We start from the raw sequence: 17,873 nt of genomic DNA, 5'->3' as shown, positions 1-17,873 counted from the left end.
TACAAGTTATTGCAGGCAAATGTGGAAGATCATTAACCGCAGGTTCTCTGTAAAAATCCTACTGTTTCATGTCATGGACATACCAATTACTTCTGGGGCCTAGTGGGTAGCGTTAGGGTTAGGGCAGGGCACTAGTTTCATGGTTGACCTTGGAACTCATCCTCTCCAACCTGCCAGAGACTGGCAAGAATAGGCCGAGTTCAGGCATGGAGATAAGCAGGTATACCAGCTACAACAGAAGTTGCAACTGCTTATCACAGGGCTGAGAAGGGCCCGTGTCAATAGCTTCCTGCCATGCACTGCATTTCTGCACTACCCTTGTGGCTGCTTATGGAGTGGTTCTGAAGTCTTACATCAGCGTTTTCTTCCATCCATGAGGAGGGTAATATAATAATGCTTCCCTTTTTTATAGCACCTTTCAACAGTGGTTCTCAAAGCCCTTTCTAAAGCCAGGTATTAGTATCCCCATTTCACAAACTGGGAAAAGGAGGCTTGGAATGGTTAAGTGGTTCACCCAGTGTCAAACAGCAAGTCAGTGGAAGAACTAGGAACAGAATCCAATTCTCCCAACTCACAATTCCCTGCTCTAACTGCTAGACATCATTGCCTCCTGATTACTGACGCTGCCTTCACCACTGAAGCCCAGGATCGGGGAAAAGTTATGCAGATACACAGGAGAAAGACAAAAGTTTAGGATCAGCCTAATTGATTAATCTCCTGAATGAGTACCACAGACAGGGGGGTGTGACATACACCTTTGCTATAGGCAACTGGGAGAATGGGGAATGCCCACCTTTGCATAACGAACCCTCTGCCAAAGACACATTTATTCCAATAAGGAATTAAGTCATCTTCTTTGATACACAAATGGAACCAGGGGCCCACTCCTGCAGCCCACACTCGGGCAAAACTCCCGTTGAAGCTGATGGGAGCGTTGCTCGAGTAACACAGTCAGAATTTGGCCCAGGAGAGAAAGTTATATTAGCCGATAAAGACTTAAGCAAGTGTCCTAGAGCCCTTACTGCACATATTAAGCAGAAGTACAGAGATTAATATCTTATTTTTCCCTCTCACTACATTATGGATAGCTTCTCTGCTGTGAAGGTTGAATCTAGCGTTTTGCTTATATAGCCATTTCCAGTCCTAATCACCTCTAGCTTTGCCAAAGCTAAAGAAAGCCACATGAAATGGCACAAATATTGTCTCATGCCACATTAGAGATTTTATGCAAAGTCAGACACAAAAAAGACAGAGTGTTTCAGAAATAAGAGTTAAAAACATAAGAAGTGAACACTTGTCCCCATTGAAATCAATAGCAAAATACCAATAGTTTTAAACAAGGTCAAGATTTCATCCAAGGTGTTTGCACTTCTTGAAGAATTTGCTAATTTTTTTTTCTAGCTCATAATATTTCAAAAATCACCATATAATAATAATTCCTAGCTCTTATATATATCTATATCTATATCTATATCTAGCACTTTTCATCAGTAGATCTCAAAAGTATTTTACAAAGGAAGTAAGGATTGTTATGTCCATTTTACAGATGGGGAAGCTACAGTATAGACCTGGGAAGTGACTTGCCCAATGTCATCCAGCAGGCTTCTGGTAGAGCTGGGAACAGAACCCAGATCTCCTGATGCTGTTGGCCTTCAGAGGACTGGAGCCTTTGACTATTTTCAGAAGGTGAGTGGGTGCATTTCACCAGGCCTCCATGCTGGGAGATGTACCTGTAATTTTAACTGTGAATTTCCTGGCCTTTGGACTGCTTTTTTAATTACAGCACTTTATTAAGGTTTTTTCCATGAATATATTTCTATGTATTTACAGCTTTAACTCCATCTTAGCATTTGATGGGCCAAATTCATCCCTACTGGAAGTGGGTTACATCGGTGGTGAATTTGACCCAATTATTTTCTCTCTACATAAATACAGTTCACTAGGTCTCTCTCTCTCTTTTTTTTTTTTATAATGCAAGCTCTAGGAGGTAGGTGATAAACTAATATCAGAGAAAATTAACTCATAGCAATGTAGACAGGTAGGAGATGAAGCTGCTGCAGTGCATAGATGTGACAGTAATTCATTCCAGCTGTTGTATATCTCCAGGGCATATTTGAGAAGGTGGCTTGAGAAATGTGCTCTTGAAAGTTCTCTTTTCCTTTCCACCTTTTTCAGAAGGGATTCCTCACCATCCTTTATATTAAGGATACATTTATAAATGGTTAATACATAATTAACAGATGTTTTAATATATAGTTAATGAAAGGTTACAGATTGTCAGAATCCAATAGGCTGTTTATAACCAGGGCTTACAACCATCTAGAACAGCTTCTACTGATGTGCTTATAACCATCTTCTATAACACATACTGTTTATATCTGTTACAACTTATCACATCTATTAATCATTTAAAACCCTTTATAAACTACACTGGGGTACATTAATAACTAAAAAGGACCTGCACTAACTGGAGTCTTTCAGGAGCTGGGGATTTTAATGCTACTAAAGTTCCCAGGAAATAGGGATGTGATTATAACAGAAAAGGAAACCTGCAGTGATGCCTTCATTAACTAAATTAATAGTTCCCGGATAAGAAACTATCTATTAAAAGTGAATTTTCATAAAACCCGCTATTGCTATTTCAGGATCTCCTGCCAGTGAACGGTGCTGGAGTCTCTCACTAGCAGCTATTTCATCCCACTGGCTGGGATATTTTATAGTACTGGGAAGCCAGACTGAGGGCCCAGAGCTGCTTCAGTGGAAATCAATTGGAATTTAGCCTAAGTAAAGGGTTCAGGACTGGCCTCATAATGCCCACAGGGATATTTTGCTTTCCCAAATGCAACAGACCAACATTCAAAGTACCTGCAGAAGATGATGTTCATGATGCATATATAAATGGTTTGCATGATCGCAAAGATCATATGTTTCCCTTTACATGGAACGTCACTTTGTTCAAGGGACTGGCAATGGGATTTGGGACATTTAATCTCTGTGTCACCAGTTCAAATCCATCCCATACTGAAAGCTGCTACCATCTGGATGGTTACTTGGTGGACTATGTGAAAATGAGCTTGGTGGTCCCAGACCAGTTTTAGTGGACAGGTGACATGACAACGGGGGCTGGGCTAGTTGGCAGTCTCACCGAAGAAGCCAAGAACTGAATGAACCTCTCACAGAAGCTAGAGAGGGGTAAGTTCTGCAGCATTTGTGCATCTACTCCATCTCCTGGCTAATGCGAGATTGTTCTGCACAGTATATTTTATAGTCCTTTATCCAAACCACTTTTAAATAATTCAGCTGATGGGGTTGTGACATTGCACCCTATATGACTTTATGAAAATATGCTAATGAGAGTGAATATAATATAACTGGAATATGCTTCATGCAAAAGGTCTCTTGTAAGGTATCATTACAAAGCTTATAATCTAATGAGTGTGGTCATCCGATTTGTATGAATGTGTCACTCTTGTATCTGAAACTAGAAATATGAAATATAACTCTGAGGGCCTATTGTAATTATGCAACGTGTGGGCCATTAATGGTGGTTTGGAATCTTGATGGCTCCCATCATCCAGGACAATTGACTGGATGGCTCTGTTGGCAGGCAGCCTTCCTGTGAGTCAGGCTGGGAGGAATGAAGGCTTGGGGGGGGTCTTACAGTGACGTGATCATGTCACCTGAACTGGAATCCATCTTTAACCTGGTGTTTTTCCATTGAGAAGGAGGGATGGGAACCCAGAGGGACAAAGGATTCCCACCTTATGCAAAAGAAATATAAGTGGGTGGAACAGAATAAGGGGGCGGCCATCATGAGACATCCCCTAGCTACCACCTGAGCTGGAACAAGGGCTGTACCCAGGGAAAGGATTGTGCCCAGACTAGGAAGGTGTCCAGTCTGTCAAAGAAACTTATTGAAACATCTCTGAGGGTGAGATTTTATCTGTATTCAGTTTTCTTACTGTATTAGGCTTAGACTTGCAGGTTTTATTTTATTTTGTTTGGTAATTCACTTTGTTCTGTCTGTTACTACTTGGAACCATTTAAATCCTACTTCCTGTATTTAATAAAATCACTTTTTACTCATTATTTAACCCAGAGTATGTATTAATACCTGTGGGGGTGGCAAACAGCTGTGCATAACTATCAGTGTTATAAAGGGTGAATAATTTATGAGTTTACCCTGTAAAAGCTTTATACAGGGTAAAACGGATTTATTTGGGGTTTGGACCCCATTGGGAGTTGGGCATCTGAGTGTTAAAGACAGGAACACTTCTTAAGCTGCTTTCAGTTAAATCTGCAGCTTTGGGGCATGTGGTTCAGACCCTGGGTCTGTGTTGGAGCAGGCTAGCATGTCTGGCTCAACAAGACAGGGTGCTGGAGTCCCAAGCTGGCAGGGAAAGCAGGGGCAGAAGTAGTCTTGGCACATCAGTTGGCAGCCTCAGGGGGTTTCTGTGAGCCAACCCGTCACAGGCGTCTTCCACCATTTCCCTTGGGAGACTATTCCACAAAAGAATAGGTCTCGCCATTAAGAAGTTTCCCCGATATTCAACTTTCATTCTCCTTAATTTCATCCCATTCCTCCTAGTTATAGCCCTACTTACCACCCCTAAAAATTCTTACTTAAATGCGGTTACATCCTTGTGCATCGGAGTCATGTCCCAGCGTCATCCTGCAGCCAATCCAGGGCTTCTTTTAATCTTTCCTCAACCAACCCATCCCTCCCACACCTGTAGTCATTCTTGCTGGTTTTCCCTGAATTCCTGTCTCCCTCTTTCTGGTGTGGAGGTGTGTTGGACTCAGTTGAGCATTCTAGGTGTGATCTCATTGGTGCTGGTCTATCACCTCCCTGCTTTGGGACATGAGGTGTCTTTATGCGCAGCACCCGCATGGCTTGGGGAGGCGGAAGGGGACGCTCTCACTCTTAGATATGGTCCCTCCAGAATAAGGTTGAGGCACGCTGGTGGATCAGTTGTACTCGTGCTGTGTAGAGCATTGTATTTGTACAGCCCATGCTGTACCTGCTGCTTTTAAAGCATTGTCTAGGAGGCGTTCGCCCAGAAAGCAGATTTTAAAGGCGTCGGGGGGGCTAACACGTATTAAGCGACCATCCTGCATTTACAGTGTGGAATAAGGCACAGAGCAGATTAACTGTGGGATCACATGGTCGGAGTGGTCACTAAGATTATATCCCCTTGGTTAGGAATGGAGGGCTGGCAGGGATAGGCCATCATAAAATGCCCGTTTTTTAAAGATAATAATAATAGCTAGCTCTTATCTATTGCTTTTCCTCAGTAGATCTCAAAGCACTTTACAAAGCAGGTTAGTATAACTACTCCCATTTTACAGATGGGAAAACTGAGGCACAGAGCGGTGACGTGACTTATCCACAGTCACCCAATGGCAGAGCCAGAAACAGAACCCAGGTCTCCTGAGTCCCAGTCCAGGGCTCTATCCATTAAGAGGTGACTTCTGTTTGTTAATCCCTGGATTACAAACAGCACAGGGCTAGAGTGGGTTGGCAGGGTTGTTCCAGAGAGAAGACTATATAAGCCACGGTGCTGGTAAACAATTACAAGAGAGACTCCTGGGTCTTCTCTGCAAGTTACCTCCGCTTTAACACTGAAACACAATCTTTCTTCAACGGCCCAATCTGCATATGGGCATCTACGCTTTCAAGGAAAAAAGCTGGTTTGAGGTTATAAGCAAACAGTGATGAGAACTGGTGGTTGATCTTATTCTGAAAGGGGTCAAAGTGGCCTTTTTTGAAGCGGGCAACCTTGAGCTGTTGGAGACACGTCATCTTGGCGTCCCTGACCCCGTAGAAGGTCAGTGCCTTTTCCGAATACTCCAGGTACACCCCGATCGTGTGAAAGAAGGGCTGCTGGATAACAGATTCAAAGCCACCAAACCAGGCCACGTAGTTCTGTCCATTCCACTGCAGGCAGCAGGATTTCTCGTTTCTCCCTAGGCGGCCTCTGTCGTAGGACTCCCGCGGGTTGAAGTCCTCGGCGATGACGCCAATGCTCACCCAGCCGTCGATGATTTCCACCTCCCAGTAGTAGTTACCTCGGTTCATCAGGTTCTCGCCCAGCACCTGCTCACAGTTGATGAACCTGGTTGGGCTCTCAGGGTAGCCGATGGGGTTCAACACTCGTTTGGCCCCTTTGGTTCCAAACAGCTGGAGGAACTTATCCGCGGTATCGCTGTCCAAATCGATGATGAAGGCAACTGTGCAGGAGGGGACAAGCAAACACAAAAGAGAATCAGAATAGAATTTAGCACAGAGCATCCCTTTCCCCTTTAGCCCCAAGCGGTGAGTTTCAGTGGCTAACGTTATCAGGTCTGTTTCTGTATTATCGCTCTCCAATATCTGGGCAGAGGCATTTCCCACCCCCGGCCCAACAGCAATAAACACCCACCCAGCTATTGACCCAAATCAGCAAAGCTAAAGAGATGTGTCTTGGGGTACGTCTACACTACAAGCAAAGGTATGACTGTAGCATACGGGAGTGAGATACCCGCACTAGCTTTACTCTAGCTAGCACAGGTAACTGTAGTAACATAGATGTGACGGCCCAGGCTTCAACACAAGCTAGCTACTAAAGCAGGAGCCTGCTGGGGAGCCTGGTTGCTAGCCCATGCCGCCGTACGAGCTGGAGTAAAGCTAGTGCGGGTATGCACGGGCATGCTACAATCACACCTTCACTTGCAGCGGAGACACGCCCTTAGTACTGTGTCCTACTGGCTGCTGGATGGATCTCGCCTTTGTCCGATCATCAGGAGAATTCCAGAGCAGAGAGCCCTGCCCCGAGAACTCCCCGCCACCCCCACCCCTCTAGGAATTCAACCCTGAATACAGAAAGCAAAAGCATTCCTGCTGATTGCAGCTAGGGTGACCAGATGTCCCGATATTTGGGGCTTTGTCTTATATAGGCTCCTATTACCCCCCCACCCCCGTCCCCATTTTTCACACTTGCTATCTAGTCACCCTAATTGCAGCTAACATGCAGTGTCTGATCTGATGGTGCGTGTTAAGGTGATTAGCTACAGACTAAGGCAGGAGATTATTAGCAGGGCCAGAAACAACAGGGAAGACTGGCTCTTTCGGTCTAGCAGAGAGGTTAAGAGGCATATTCTGAATTTACCCCGCAGCAGATTTATCCATTAAGAGTTTCTTAATGCTGCAGAGAAATGCACAGACTCAGCCCTACCCCCAAATAAACTGACCACACGCCCTTGCACTGAGAAGCTGAGCAGGTACCCACCACGGTACTGACTTTGAAAGAAGCAACTGATCTTTATGGCTGGTATTGTTCTCTAGGGCAGCAGGAAGCTGGAGGGACATGGAGGCAATGGGGCTCCTACCACTGAATATAGTAATTGGCCCCAGAAGGATACTAGCTAATCCCAAGGAATTTCTGTCTGGTCAGAAGGAGGGTTATGGCTTGGGGCCTTGTTGATGGGTATTTACAAAACAGGCGTTCAGCTGGGATAGAGTACTGGCCACCCGCCCATGCACAGGAATAAGCCACGGTGTAGATCCACAAAGCCCAGGGGATCCAGCTTCAGATGCAGAGGAGTCAGGGGGAACAGGAGGTCCTTGAATTTCCAGCTGAATGAGGCGTTCATGGATTGGATCCATATCTGCACAGGCCCGTCTTCCATTGGGGAGCGTGACCAACAGCGGCTCCTCCAAGAAGACTGAGGAGTACTTGTGGCACTTTAGAGACTAACAAATTTATTTGGGCATAAGCTTTCGTGGGCTAAATCCCACGAAAGCTTATGCCCAAATAAATTTGTTAGTCTCTAAGGTGCCACAAGTACTCCTGCTCTTTTTGCTGATACAGACTAACAGGGCTGGCTTTATTAACTGCAGGGCCCAACTCGAATACCCGGCGGTGGTCCGGGGCTTCGGCGGCACCAAAGGACCCCCCCCCACCACCAAAATGCCACCGAAGACCCCTGGAGCGGACCCCCCCCCCCCACCGAAATGCCACCAAAGCCCCAGACCGCTGCCGGGTAAGTAAAAAAAAATAAATTAAAAAGGCGTCTAAGGCGCGGCCCTGACGCGGGGCCCTCTTAGGCACGGGGCCCGATTCCGGGGAATTGGGCGAATTGGCCTAAAGCCGGCCCTCCAGACTAACACGGCTACCACTCTGAAACCTGTCTCCAAGAAGACTGTTGACAGGCACTAGAAAATCGCCCTTGGATTTGTGAGTAAACGCGTGTCTGCGTGAACACGCGAGGAGCAGAAAATAAAGCCGGGGGAAGAAAGCAGAGACCCACGGTAGTGTACAGGTGAGACGTGGCTCAAGCTCAATCTCTCTCGGCGAGCTAGTGCTCCACCACGCGCTGCTGGAGCCTCTTTCTAGCCCTTTTGGTTCTGCAGCTGGTCTATGTCTGGCAGCTTGCCAAGCTCCGCACAGTGCTTTGAATATCAATCACAGTGTCTGAATCAGGCAACTTTTCATTGTAACCTCTTCAGTTCGCCTGGCTCTTCCGAGTCAGAATTCTGTCTGGCTTTAACAATTTATATATTCAGCAACCGAATTATCCACCTGCCTGAAGCCATCAAACTGGTTCAAAACAGAGCGCGGAATTAGTATTAGTCTGATTACAAGTTATTTGACTCCAGAGGGTCCGAGCTAATTAAACAGAGGATCAAATTCATCTGTGACTGAATGAAGTGGAAAGTGCTTTATGTGCAACAGCGTCTTGGCTAGATCTCCCAGAACTAGTTTGGCAGAGCTACACATAGGCTGACTTTTTAAGACGTTAGCTGGAAGGCAAATGGACTCTCTTTATTAGCTGTATGGTATTTATCCCAACAACATGCACCGGACCCTGCCAGGGAGCAGACATACAAATGCAGCTGCCGGCCCAGAAAGTTTACATGTTGTCAGTGCTTTGAGCAGAAAGGGGAAATACAGTAACTGGCCTTAGCAACAGAAGCCAAAACAAAGGTCAGGGTCTTACATTTCAGGAAATAGTCTCTTGTCTCCAAGCAGGCTGGATTGTTTGATTTCTCCGAAGGTTGGGGCTCAGCGACTGCTGCAAGGAGAGGAATAAAAAGCGTCACCATCGAGCTACATAAACAGCAAAGGCAACAAAGCCCCTGTGAACGGATGCTGTGTGAATCTCAGAGGGAGGTGCAAAGCCCTGAGCCTCACACGCTGCTCCTGCTTTAAAAAATATAAAACCAAGAGCCAGGGGCGGCTCTAGCTTTTTTGCCACCCCAAGCACGGCAAGCAGGCTGCCTTCAGCGGCTTGCCTGCAGGAGGTCCCCAGTCCCGCGGCTTCGGCGGCTTGCCCGTGGGAGGTCCCTAGTCCCGCGGATTCGGTGGCTTGCTTGTGGGAGGTCCCCGGTTCCACAGATTCGGCGTACCCGCCGTCAAATTACCGCTGAATCCGTGGGACCGGTGGACCTCCCGCAGGCAAGCTGCCGAAGGCTGTCTGACTGCTGCCTTCACAGGGACCGGCAGGGCACCCCTGCAGCTTGCTGCCCCAGGCACACGCTTGGTGCCCTGGCGCCTGGAGCAGCCAGTTCCAAGAGCAAAAAAGGAACGTCCCTGGGACTCTACAACATTCATGCAGGGTCCTACGACAGATGGTCCTGCTGCTGCACTGCCAGCCAGCCAACAGGGGGCACTAACAACCCAACCCCGCAGGCTGAGGCCAGTACACAGTATACACAATACAAGGCAGATCCCTGTTGGACTGGGCTTAACGGCAGGCAATGGCCACATGTGTTCCGCAGGAGGAGACGGGCGTGGCTGGGAAGGGAATGATTTTGATGGGTCTCCAGGAGAATTACAAACAACAGGGAGTTGAACCAGTCATTAAAGGCTAAAATGGAGCTGCCCGAGTCTGTCTGAAACTCAACCAGCAGCTTCAGCTTCCCCGCTCCCTCCCCCCGCCAGGACAGAGAGGCCGGGAATGAAGCGGTCGGTCTGTGTTCAGAGGAGACAAGTCTCCCTTTCATGGGAAGCCTCTTGGGGGAAGTTCCCCAAACCGCCCGGCCACACCTAGCTCCAAGCCTGTTTGTTGCCTTCTGACTTTCTAGTCGTTGTGGAAACTTCATAAACCCCCCCCCCGAGCGAGGCCTGAGCCCAGACGGCAGAGGCTGATTATGCAATCGCACAGTTTCCAAGGCTGTCGGGAGGGGTAGGGAGCTCTTCACGGCTCTGCCCTGGGGGTGCTGGCTTCTCACATCCATTTGCTAGTTATAAAAGTTAACTGGGGACGCTCAAGAGCCTCAGTGCTCCTTGTGCACGCTGGGGAGCAATATAAACCTCGGCCCACACAACAAGGGGCTAGCCCATGGTGGCTAAATACACACCTTCCTGCATCCCATGGAAACCAGACTCTTCATACCCCTTCCCCAGCAACTGGTCCCACTGGTTCTTGCATGCAGTCACCAGCAGCTCCTTCACGGCGCACACAGCCTGGCTGGACTTGGTGAAGCTCAGTTCCTTCTGGAAGCTTGGACACAGGGAACTCTTTTCCTCAGCTGCTATTTTTAACGCCTGGAACTCCTGAGCCAAGGATACAGGGATCAAGAGCCTGCAAGAATCTTGGGCTGCGTCTTGTTCCACCACCACACCCCTTCCCAAAACACTAGTGCAGTGATTGTTCCCAGGATCCAGCGTGAAGACAGACATGCAACACGGAGGGAACGACTTCTCTGGCCATGTGTTCCTTAGTCAGTTTCAAATCTGACTCAAGAATATCACGTACAACAGTATCTCCTCCCACCAAGGACCATTGCCCCAGCTCCACGGCTGAGGTGCTTGAGGATCGCCCGCTCTGCAGAGATTGCCTCCGTGCCAGGGGCTGCTTTGTGCATGCCCACAATAGCTGCCCATTATTTCCCCCCCCCTTTAACTTTCCAGTGAGTGGCAGGAGGCAAGTTAGTTCACATGCAACCCAAAAACCTAGTATCAAACTCACTGTAGTGACCTTTAATTACGGGCCTGAGCCAAGGGCATCATTTGCAGTTTTTTCCCCCAACAACTAATCCTCTTCACCTCCCATTTCCGTTCACCTGCTACCCAATTAACATGCCATTAGGAGGCACAAGTCTACAGGCTTTGTCCCCACACTGCTGCATTGCAGATCTGAACCCGCTGTTATGCATGTATAACACCAACAGACCCTGACTGTCAGCAGGCAGGATCGAACCTGGGACCTCCGGAGCTCAGTGCATGAGCCTCTACTGCATGAGCTAAAAGCCACATGGCTGTTAGCTAAGGCTGTAGAGCAGACTCATTAATCTCTAAGTGGTCCGGATGCCACTACATGGGACAGAGCACCACACCCAGGTGCTGCGTGGGTTACACATGCGCTGTCACATACCAGCAGGGATCGCTGGCATAGTCTAACCTTTGCCAGCTCCTGGGCCCCTGTTCTTCACAGAGTCATGCCCTCAGTTATAACGAAGGTTCAGTGCTAACGATAATTTGGTAAGTATCTAGCTATGTACTTGGTGCAGGTCAACATGCACTCCCAGCGTCTCGCTGCTCCCAGCACCCCGCCACTCCCAGCGCCCGTTGCTGACAGGGAACCTCTGCTCCATCTGCTCCCTGTGTTCGTCTGTCTTCCATTTGCAACATGAGTGTGGGCAAATTGCTCACTAGCAGCCTGACCCAAAGCCCACTGAAGGCAATGGAAAAACACCTGTTGCTTTCAGTGGGCTTTGGGTCAGATCCTGGTTGAACCATGGATTAGCCAAGAACTGCACTGCAGTTTGGAGGGAGAGGGGCTTGGAAGTGTCACATTCCAGCCAGGGCCGGCTCCAGCGTTTTTGCCGCCCCAAGCGGCGCAAAAAAAAAAAAAAAAAGCTGCAATCAGCAGCACTTTGGCAGCAGCTCTACTGCTGATGCTTCGTTCTTCAGTGGCAATTCGGCAGCAGGTCCTTCCCTCCGAGAGGGACTGAGGGACCCGCCGCCAAATTGCCGCCGAAGAGTCGTACATGCCACCCCTTTCCGTTGGCCGCCCCAAGCACCTGCTTGCTGCGCTGGTGCCTGGAGCCGGCCCTGGTTCCAGCTCCCCAGGAAGCGCTAGCAGAGATCAGTACCTCCGGTCATTTGCGATTTTTAACCCTGCCCCAGCGCTTGCTAAGCTCCTGGCATCAGTCCCTGCTCACCTGTAGGAAATAAATGGTATCCGTGCTCGGAACCCTCTCCAGGTTCTGCCTGCACTGAGCCAGCCTGGCACGCCTCTCCTCCTTCTGCCGGAGATCCTCTTCAGCCTCAAGCAGCATGGATCGCTCGCCATCCTCGATGAAGCCAGTCACCTCTTTCCGGAAGGTCACTAGAGCTCTGGATGCTTCATCGAAGAGCCTGCTGACTTTTTCCTTCTCCTTCAGGGCGGCGCTCTACGCACACAAAGATGGGCATCTGCATTATTAGTAATCAGCTTTCCTCTTTCTATAGCTCAGTTCATGGAAGGATCTCAGAGCTCTTTACAGACAGCAGCAGTTCATTAAGATCTTTCTTATACTGGGGTTTTTGGCACCAATGTGACTGCACTGGAGCAAACCACTACTTGTACTAGGGCACCGTGTTTACATGAAGGGTCTGCACGGTGCAGCTGAAGTGGTGCCAAAAAATGCACTCCGAGCAGTGCAGACAAGATCTATGCCACACCTCACCCCTCTGAGGTCGGCGGGTGTTACTGCCCCCATTTTATACAAGGAGAAACGGGGGCACAGAGAGGTGATGTGAACCAAGGTCAGACAGGGAGGCAGTAGCAGAGACAGGTGTAGAACTGTGCCCCTTTGCATTTCCATGGAGCATGGCTGCCCTTGTCCAGCTTGTTTCACTTTGATCACCTCTCCCTTCACTTCCCCCCACCTTTCTCCACAGGAAATGGCAGTGCAGCGCCTTCGCTCAGGCTGTGCTTTGCTGTCCCATGCAGAGATGCAGTTAATGCCAAATCCACAGTCTGGCATGTGGTCAAAGCAGCGAGCAGGCAGGACGCCACCCCAAATGGGAGCAGAAAGCTAGGTGAACCGTAGAGGCGAATGGGTGACAGACACGCAAGCCTGGGTATAATCAGCCTGCTGAAAGCTTAGGTATGTGGCTGCCATGGGGACTGATAGGGCTAAGGGAAATACCTCCCCAACTGAGTTCCTCCAGGGGAGCAACCTCAGTCCCAGAAACGGTTTCCTCAGGGGCAGTATTTCCTATCCTGGCAACATTCCAGACTGGGGGCCATGTATCGGGTCAGACGGCCGCTGGGGAAGTCAGATGCCAGCAGGCCGGGTGGCCACCATGCTTTCCCAAAGCACTGAGCACTCCCGAACTGGGAAGAGCTGCCTCTAGTAGAAGTCTCTCCGAATCATAGACTATCAGGGTTGGAAGGGACCTGAGGAGATCATCTAGTCCAGCCCCCTGCTCAGAGCAGGGCAAATTCCCAGACAGTTATTTTGGTTTTTTTTTCTTAACCCCAGTTCCCTAAATGGCCCCCTCAAGGATTGAACTCAAAGTTGCTCTCGGTTCTAGGGGGGCTCTCCAGGGCATTTGTTAGAGGAGACGCAGTTCAGAGGGGAGATGGAAGAGAGCGGGAAATGCTCCCAACTCAGCTCAAGCCCTGGGCAAGGTGACGACAACGTCATCTTACTTTGATGAGCTCCACAGTCTTTCTGGTCTGCGCGACGGTGACTCCCAGCTCGTCCAGCTGGTCCTCCACGCAGCTCAGGATTTTGGGTCGCTGGGCCTTGAAAACAAAAAGGATGAAAAAAGCCTCGCTGAAAGGTGCGTTAGCTGCTATACCCGAGCTGCATTCGGAACCTGAGCCCCCCAGGGTGAGCCGGGCTATGGTGGCGTATGAGGGAAAGGGGGGTGGGGGCAGGTGGGTGCCGAAGGAGCAGGAGAAAGCAAGAGGGCACTAGCACTGCCCCAACAGACCCGCTAGGACTCACCGGACAGGGGAGTCATTCTGTTCCAAGTGTCCTATTGGCCCCATCGCCCTTAGACCCCACCCCCGTCCTTTGCTACCTCCCACTTTAACAACAACAGAAATTCAAATGCAAAAACTTTGTTAAACACGGAGCAACGGCTGCAGCCTCACAGCAGTGTAGTGAGCTCCCCAGCCCCTTCCAGAGCAGGGATGTGACATTCCCCAGCACCCTTCCAAAGGGGAGAGGACCGCTCCCGAACCTCAAAGGCTGGATAACCAAGGAAAGCTGCGTTAAGGCCCCTGCGCACCCCTTACAAGAGTGTCAGCTTCACCACAACACACATTAGAACATGTGCAGCTGTGCTGGATGTGTTGGAAGCATCACCTTAACTCTGCATGGCCTGGTGTTCTAACGGCTGAAGAGTGTGTTGTGTCCTCAAGCCAACGCACTTGTAAAGGGCGCGAGGGGGCGGGACCTTGACTCCACATTTCCTGGGTGTCTGAGGTTCGAGTTCTGGGAAGAAGGCTCTGCCCTTCGTGAAGGCTGCGAGGGGCACAGTACGTGGCTGCAGCCACAGATGCACATGAGCAACGTTCATGGGGTTTGGATAAACATCGGCCTGGGAGAGGCGCATTGAGAGCAAGGCACACTGTGCTGTCGCCCGATGAAGGGAAAAAGCCAGCCACACGCCAAACCGCACCAACAGCACGGCACGCGCCAGTGGCTGAGAGCATAAGAGAGATCTTACCTGGGAAACTGCAGAACCCCATGGGAGGGAGCGGGGAGGGTCAACGCAATTGACATTGACACGGTCCAGGCTGTTTACGGCAACTTCAGATCCCAATGCAGCTGCCTGATACCTCCTCCCCCAGAAGCTGACCCCACCCTCCTCCACTGCCAGGTACCATCTTGGACTAACCTTCCTGATGCCTGGGGGGTGGTGAAGCAGGATCCTTAGCATTACCAGGCCCCCTTTCCTATCCCTCAAGCCAATCCACTGTGAGTAGTTACATTAATATTAATGAGCCAACGCTGTCCAGTAGATTGTGCCTCCAATATGATCTGCCTTCAGCATGCTAGATCGGGTGGGCAGCGTACTGTTTGCCTAAGGCTGGCAGCTCCTTGGAGATTCTGCCTTCCTGTGTGTTCTCCACAGTGCAGATCACCCCGATGGCATTCAGGCAGGAGGATTTCTCTGCAGCAGGAGGGTGGCCGCAAGAACCAGATGAAATAGCATGTGTTAATTCCACCCCGGTACTCCCCACTAGAAATCAGGTCTGTGATCACCTAGGTTTGCCTCTACCAGCTACGCCCACTCAGCGCTTCCTAGCACCAGCGGGAATCAGACTCAGCTCCATCTGCTGCAATAGCACAGACCCCCCCAGCCACTTGAGCTGAAGGAGAATCCCCATTAAGTGTTAGCAGTATAAGAGCCATAACACAGACACTTCAGCAACTCTGATTCTAACCAGTAGAGGGCAGTGGCCATTAGCCAGGTCATGGCAACGCCTGGCAAAGCTGCCCCTCCTCTCTCGCTTTGGGAACCTCTCCCAACTACTGCAGATGAGCCAGAATGAAACTGACAGCTCAAGGAAACCTTGTGGGTGAGAATTTGGTAGTGAGTCAGGCCCATCTGGGAACGGGAGTGATGGAAAAATCCCCGCCGACAGAACACAAAAGACGACTGGAGCAAGGAACGGAATCTGGGAGTGCAGCCAAAAGAAATAAAGGACCTGATTTAAGATACTGTGGGAAAGAGACGCAAGTGGACAAATTGCTCCCAGGTTTAATTCAAGTGAAGGCCACGGAGTGAGGCCAGGGATGGATTTGGCCCAGTACCTCCCAAAGGAACCTGTATACCCCCAGACTTTTGTTTCTGCCGCCTCCTCCCCAAACCCACACATAATCAGTTACATTACCAGATCTCTTGCATGTGTGTAATCTGGCAGCCCAGATGGAACCCTTTGTAGCAGTCCGGTTAAACTGTTATTTTTACTTAAAACCATCTTGTCAGTGGATTTTCCAGTGCGGATTTCCCCCCGCCTGGCTGCAGCTCCAGGGAATTGCAGAGAACAGAGCACCATTTTCAAGTTAACAAGCACAGAGTGTTCTGGGATCTTCACACCTTTCTTCCCTTCCTTCTCCCTCCACTGGCAAAATCCTACCTTGACTGTTAAGCACTATACTATGAAACTGACTATGCCATAGCACTGTGATTTAACAGGGTTGGGGGCTTTGGTCCTACATGTGTGCAAGGGGTCAAACTGTGTTCCCAGCTTGGAAAACAGACAGCCCCCTCCCCAACCCAAGCTTTAGCCGATCATTCAATTTATATTTCAGTCCCGGGCTCCCTGCATACAGATCTACCGACGCCCTTTAATCCTGCCCTGCAACATCACTGATATTCCAGTCCTGGGATGCCTCCCCAAAAAAGCTCTGTGACGTCCTTCATTCCTGACCCCACCCCTCAATGCTGGTATCAACTAAACGGGTCTGCTGATGCCCCTCAACCCTGACCCACAGCCTCTTTGCTATTCAAACTTGCAGCTCTACCCATGCCCCCCGATGCACAGCATCCTGCTATCCCAGCCCCGCGCTTCCCCCTAGCTCTGCCAATGCTCCTCAATCCAGACCCACAGCCCCCTGCAATCCCACCCCTGTGCTTCCCCCCCAGCTCCGCCGATGCTCCTCAATCCAGACCCACAGCCCCCTGCAATCCCACCCCTGTGCTTCCCCCAGCTCTCCCGATGCTCCTCAATCCAGACCCACAGCCCCCTGCAATCCCACCCCTGTGCTTCCCCCCCAGCTCCGCCGATGCTCCTCAATCCAGACCCACAGCCCCCTGCAATCCCACCCCTGTGCTTCCCCCCCAGCTCCGCCGATGCTCCTCAATCCAGACCCACAGCCCCCTGCAATCCCAGCCCTGATGCCCCTCAATGCAACACTCCCTGTTGTCCTGGCCCTGGGGAGCAAACCCCACAAGAGTCTGGGCACCCAGCGTGGCCAGGGCTGTTCAGAGAGGTAGAAAGACCCTCCCAACCCCTTCTGTACCCCCACCTTACCTCCTTGTGCTCCCGCTCCACCTCCACCGCCACCACCTCGTGGCTCCGGTGCTGCTGGCCCTGGCACAGCTGGCAGATGCAGGCCTGGTCGGTGCGGCAGAAGCTCTCCAGCGGCCGGAGGTGCAGCTTGCACAGGCTGTCCTCGATGCGGCGCAGCGGGGGCACCAGGCGGTGGCCCTGGAAGGCCGGGCTCCGCAGGTGGGGCTGCAGGTGGGGCGGGCAGAAGGAGGCCAGGCACACCAGGCAGGACTGGGCCGCCGTGGCCCGCTCGCCCTCGGGGCAGACATCGCACAGCACCCCCTCCTCCTGCCGCGGGGGGGCGCCGCCGGGCTCCCCCGGCTCCGGGGGCGCCGGCGGGGCCATGGGGCTGCGGGCGCCGGGCGGCGGCTGGCGGAGCTGGAGCAGCTCGCACAGCGTGTGGTTCTTGCGCAGCTGCAGGTCGGCCGGGAAGGGCTCCTGGCACAGCGGGCAGCGGGGGGCGCCCTGCCCGCCGCCCGCCCCGGCCCCCGGGCGGTGTCTGTGCGCCCCCAGGCAGCCCAGGCAGAAGTTGTGGCCGCAGGGGATGGTGACCGGGTCCTTCAGGGTGTCCAGGCAGATGGGGCAGCCGAAGGGGGAGTCCAGCGGGCTGGGCAGGCTGCCGCCGGCCGAGCCGCTCTCCATGCTGCTCCCTGCGAGTGCGCGGGACTGGGGGACGCGCCAGCCGGGAGCAGGGCGGCCAGCTCCGCCCAACAGGAACTGGTGTCAGAGCCGCAGCCCGGGGGCCGGCTCCGGGGGGCGCAGACTCCCCAAGCGAAACGGACGTGGGGGGCAGGCGCCTGCAGCGGGGATCCCCCAGAGACAGTGACCTGGGGGTGCCCCCTGCAGCGGGGATCCCGCAGAGACAGTGACCTGGGGGTGCCCCCTGC

General features: G+C 51.3%; 1 protein-coding gene across 1 annotated transcript; it reads right to left on the bottom strand.

The window, feature by feature from the left end:
• Positions 1-4,340: 4,340 nt before the first annotated feature.
• On the bottom strand, positions 4,341-17,628 carry TRIM47 (tripartite motif containing 47). Its single transcript, XM_044983504.1, has 6 exons — positions 16,969-17,628; positions 13,627-13,722; positions 12,149-12,379; positions 10,343-10,538; positions 8,980-9,054; positions 4,341-6,231 (listed from the first exon to the last, which is right to left on the bottom strand). Exons 1-6 carry the CDS (start codon positions 17,626-17,628, stop codon positions 5,606-5,608), a joined length of 1,884 nt encoding a protein of 627 aa, XP_044839439.1. The 3' UTR covers positions 4,341-5,605.
• Between the last annotated feature and the right edge of the window lie 245 nt (positions 17,629-17,873).

This window comes from Mauremys mutica, chromosome 12, assembly GCF_020497125.1.
Source record: "Mauremys mutica isolate MM-2020 ecotype Southern chromosome 12, ASM2049712v1, whole genome shotgun sequence".
Lineage (NCBI taxonomy): Eukaryota > Metazoa > Chordata > Testudines > Geoemydidae > Mauremys > Mauremys mutica.
The sequence above is the reverse complement of the archived record's forward strand: the minus strand, read 5'-3'. Positions and strand labels throughout refer to the sequence as shown.

What these genes read in the sequence shown, in the direction of transcription:
- TRIM47 (XM_044983504.1), bottom strand. Translation starts at nt 17,628, where the DNA reads ATGGAGAGCGGCTCGGCCGGCGGCAGCCTGCCCAGCCCGCTGGACTCC. An exon ending in ATACCATTTATTTCCTACAG is followed by an intron (nt 10,539 to 12,148) that starts GTGAGCAGGGAC and finishes TCCTTGGCTCAG; the next exon opens with GAGTTCCAGGCGTTAAAAAT. An exon ending in TTTCCATGGGATGCAGGAAG is followed by an intron (nt 9,055 to 10,342) that starts GTGTGTATTTAG and finishes CTCTCCTTGCAG; the next exon opens with CAGTCGCTGAGCCCCAACCT.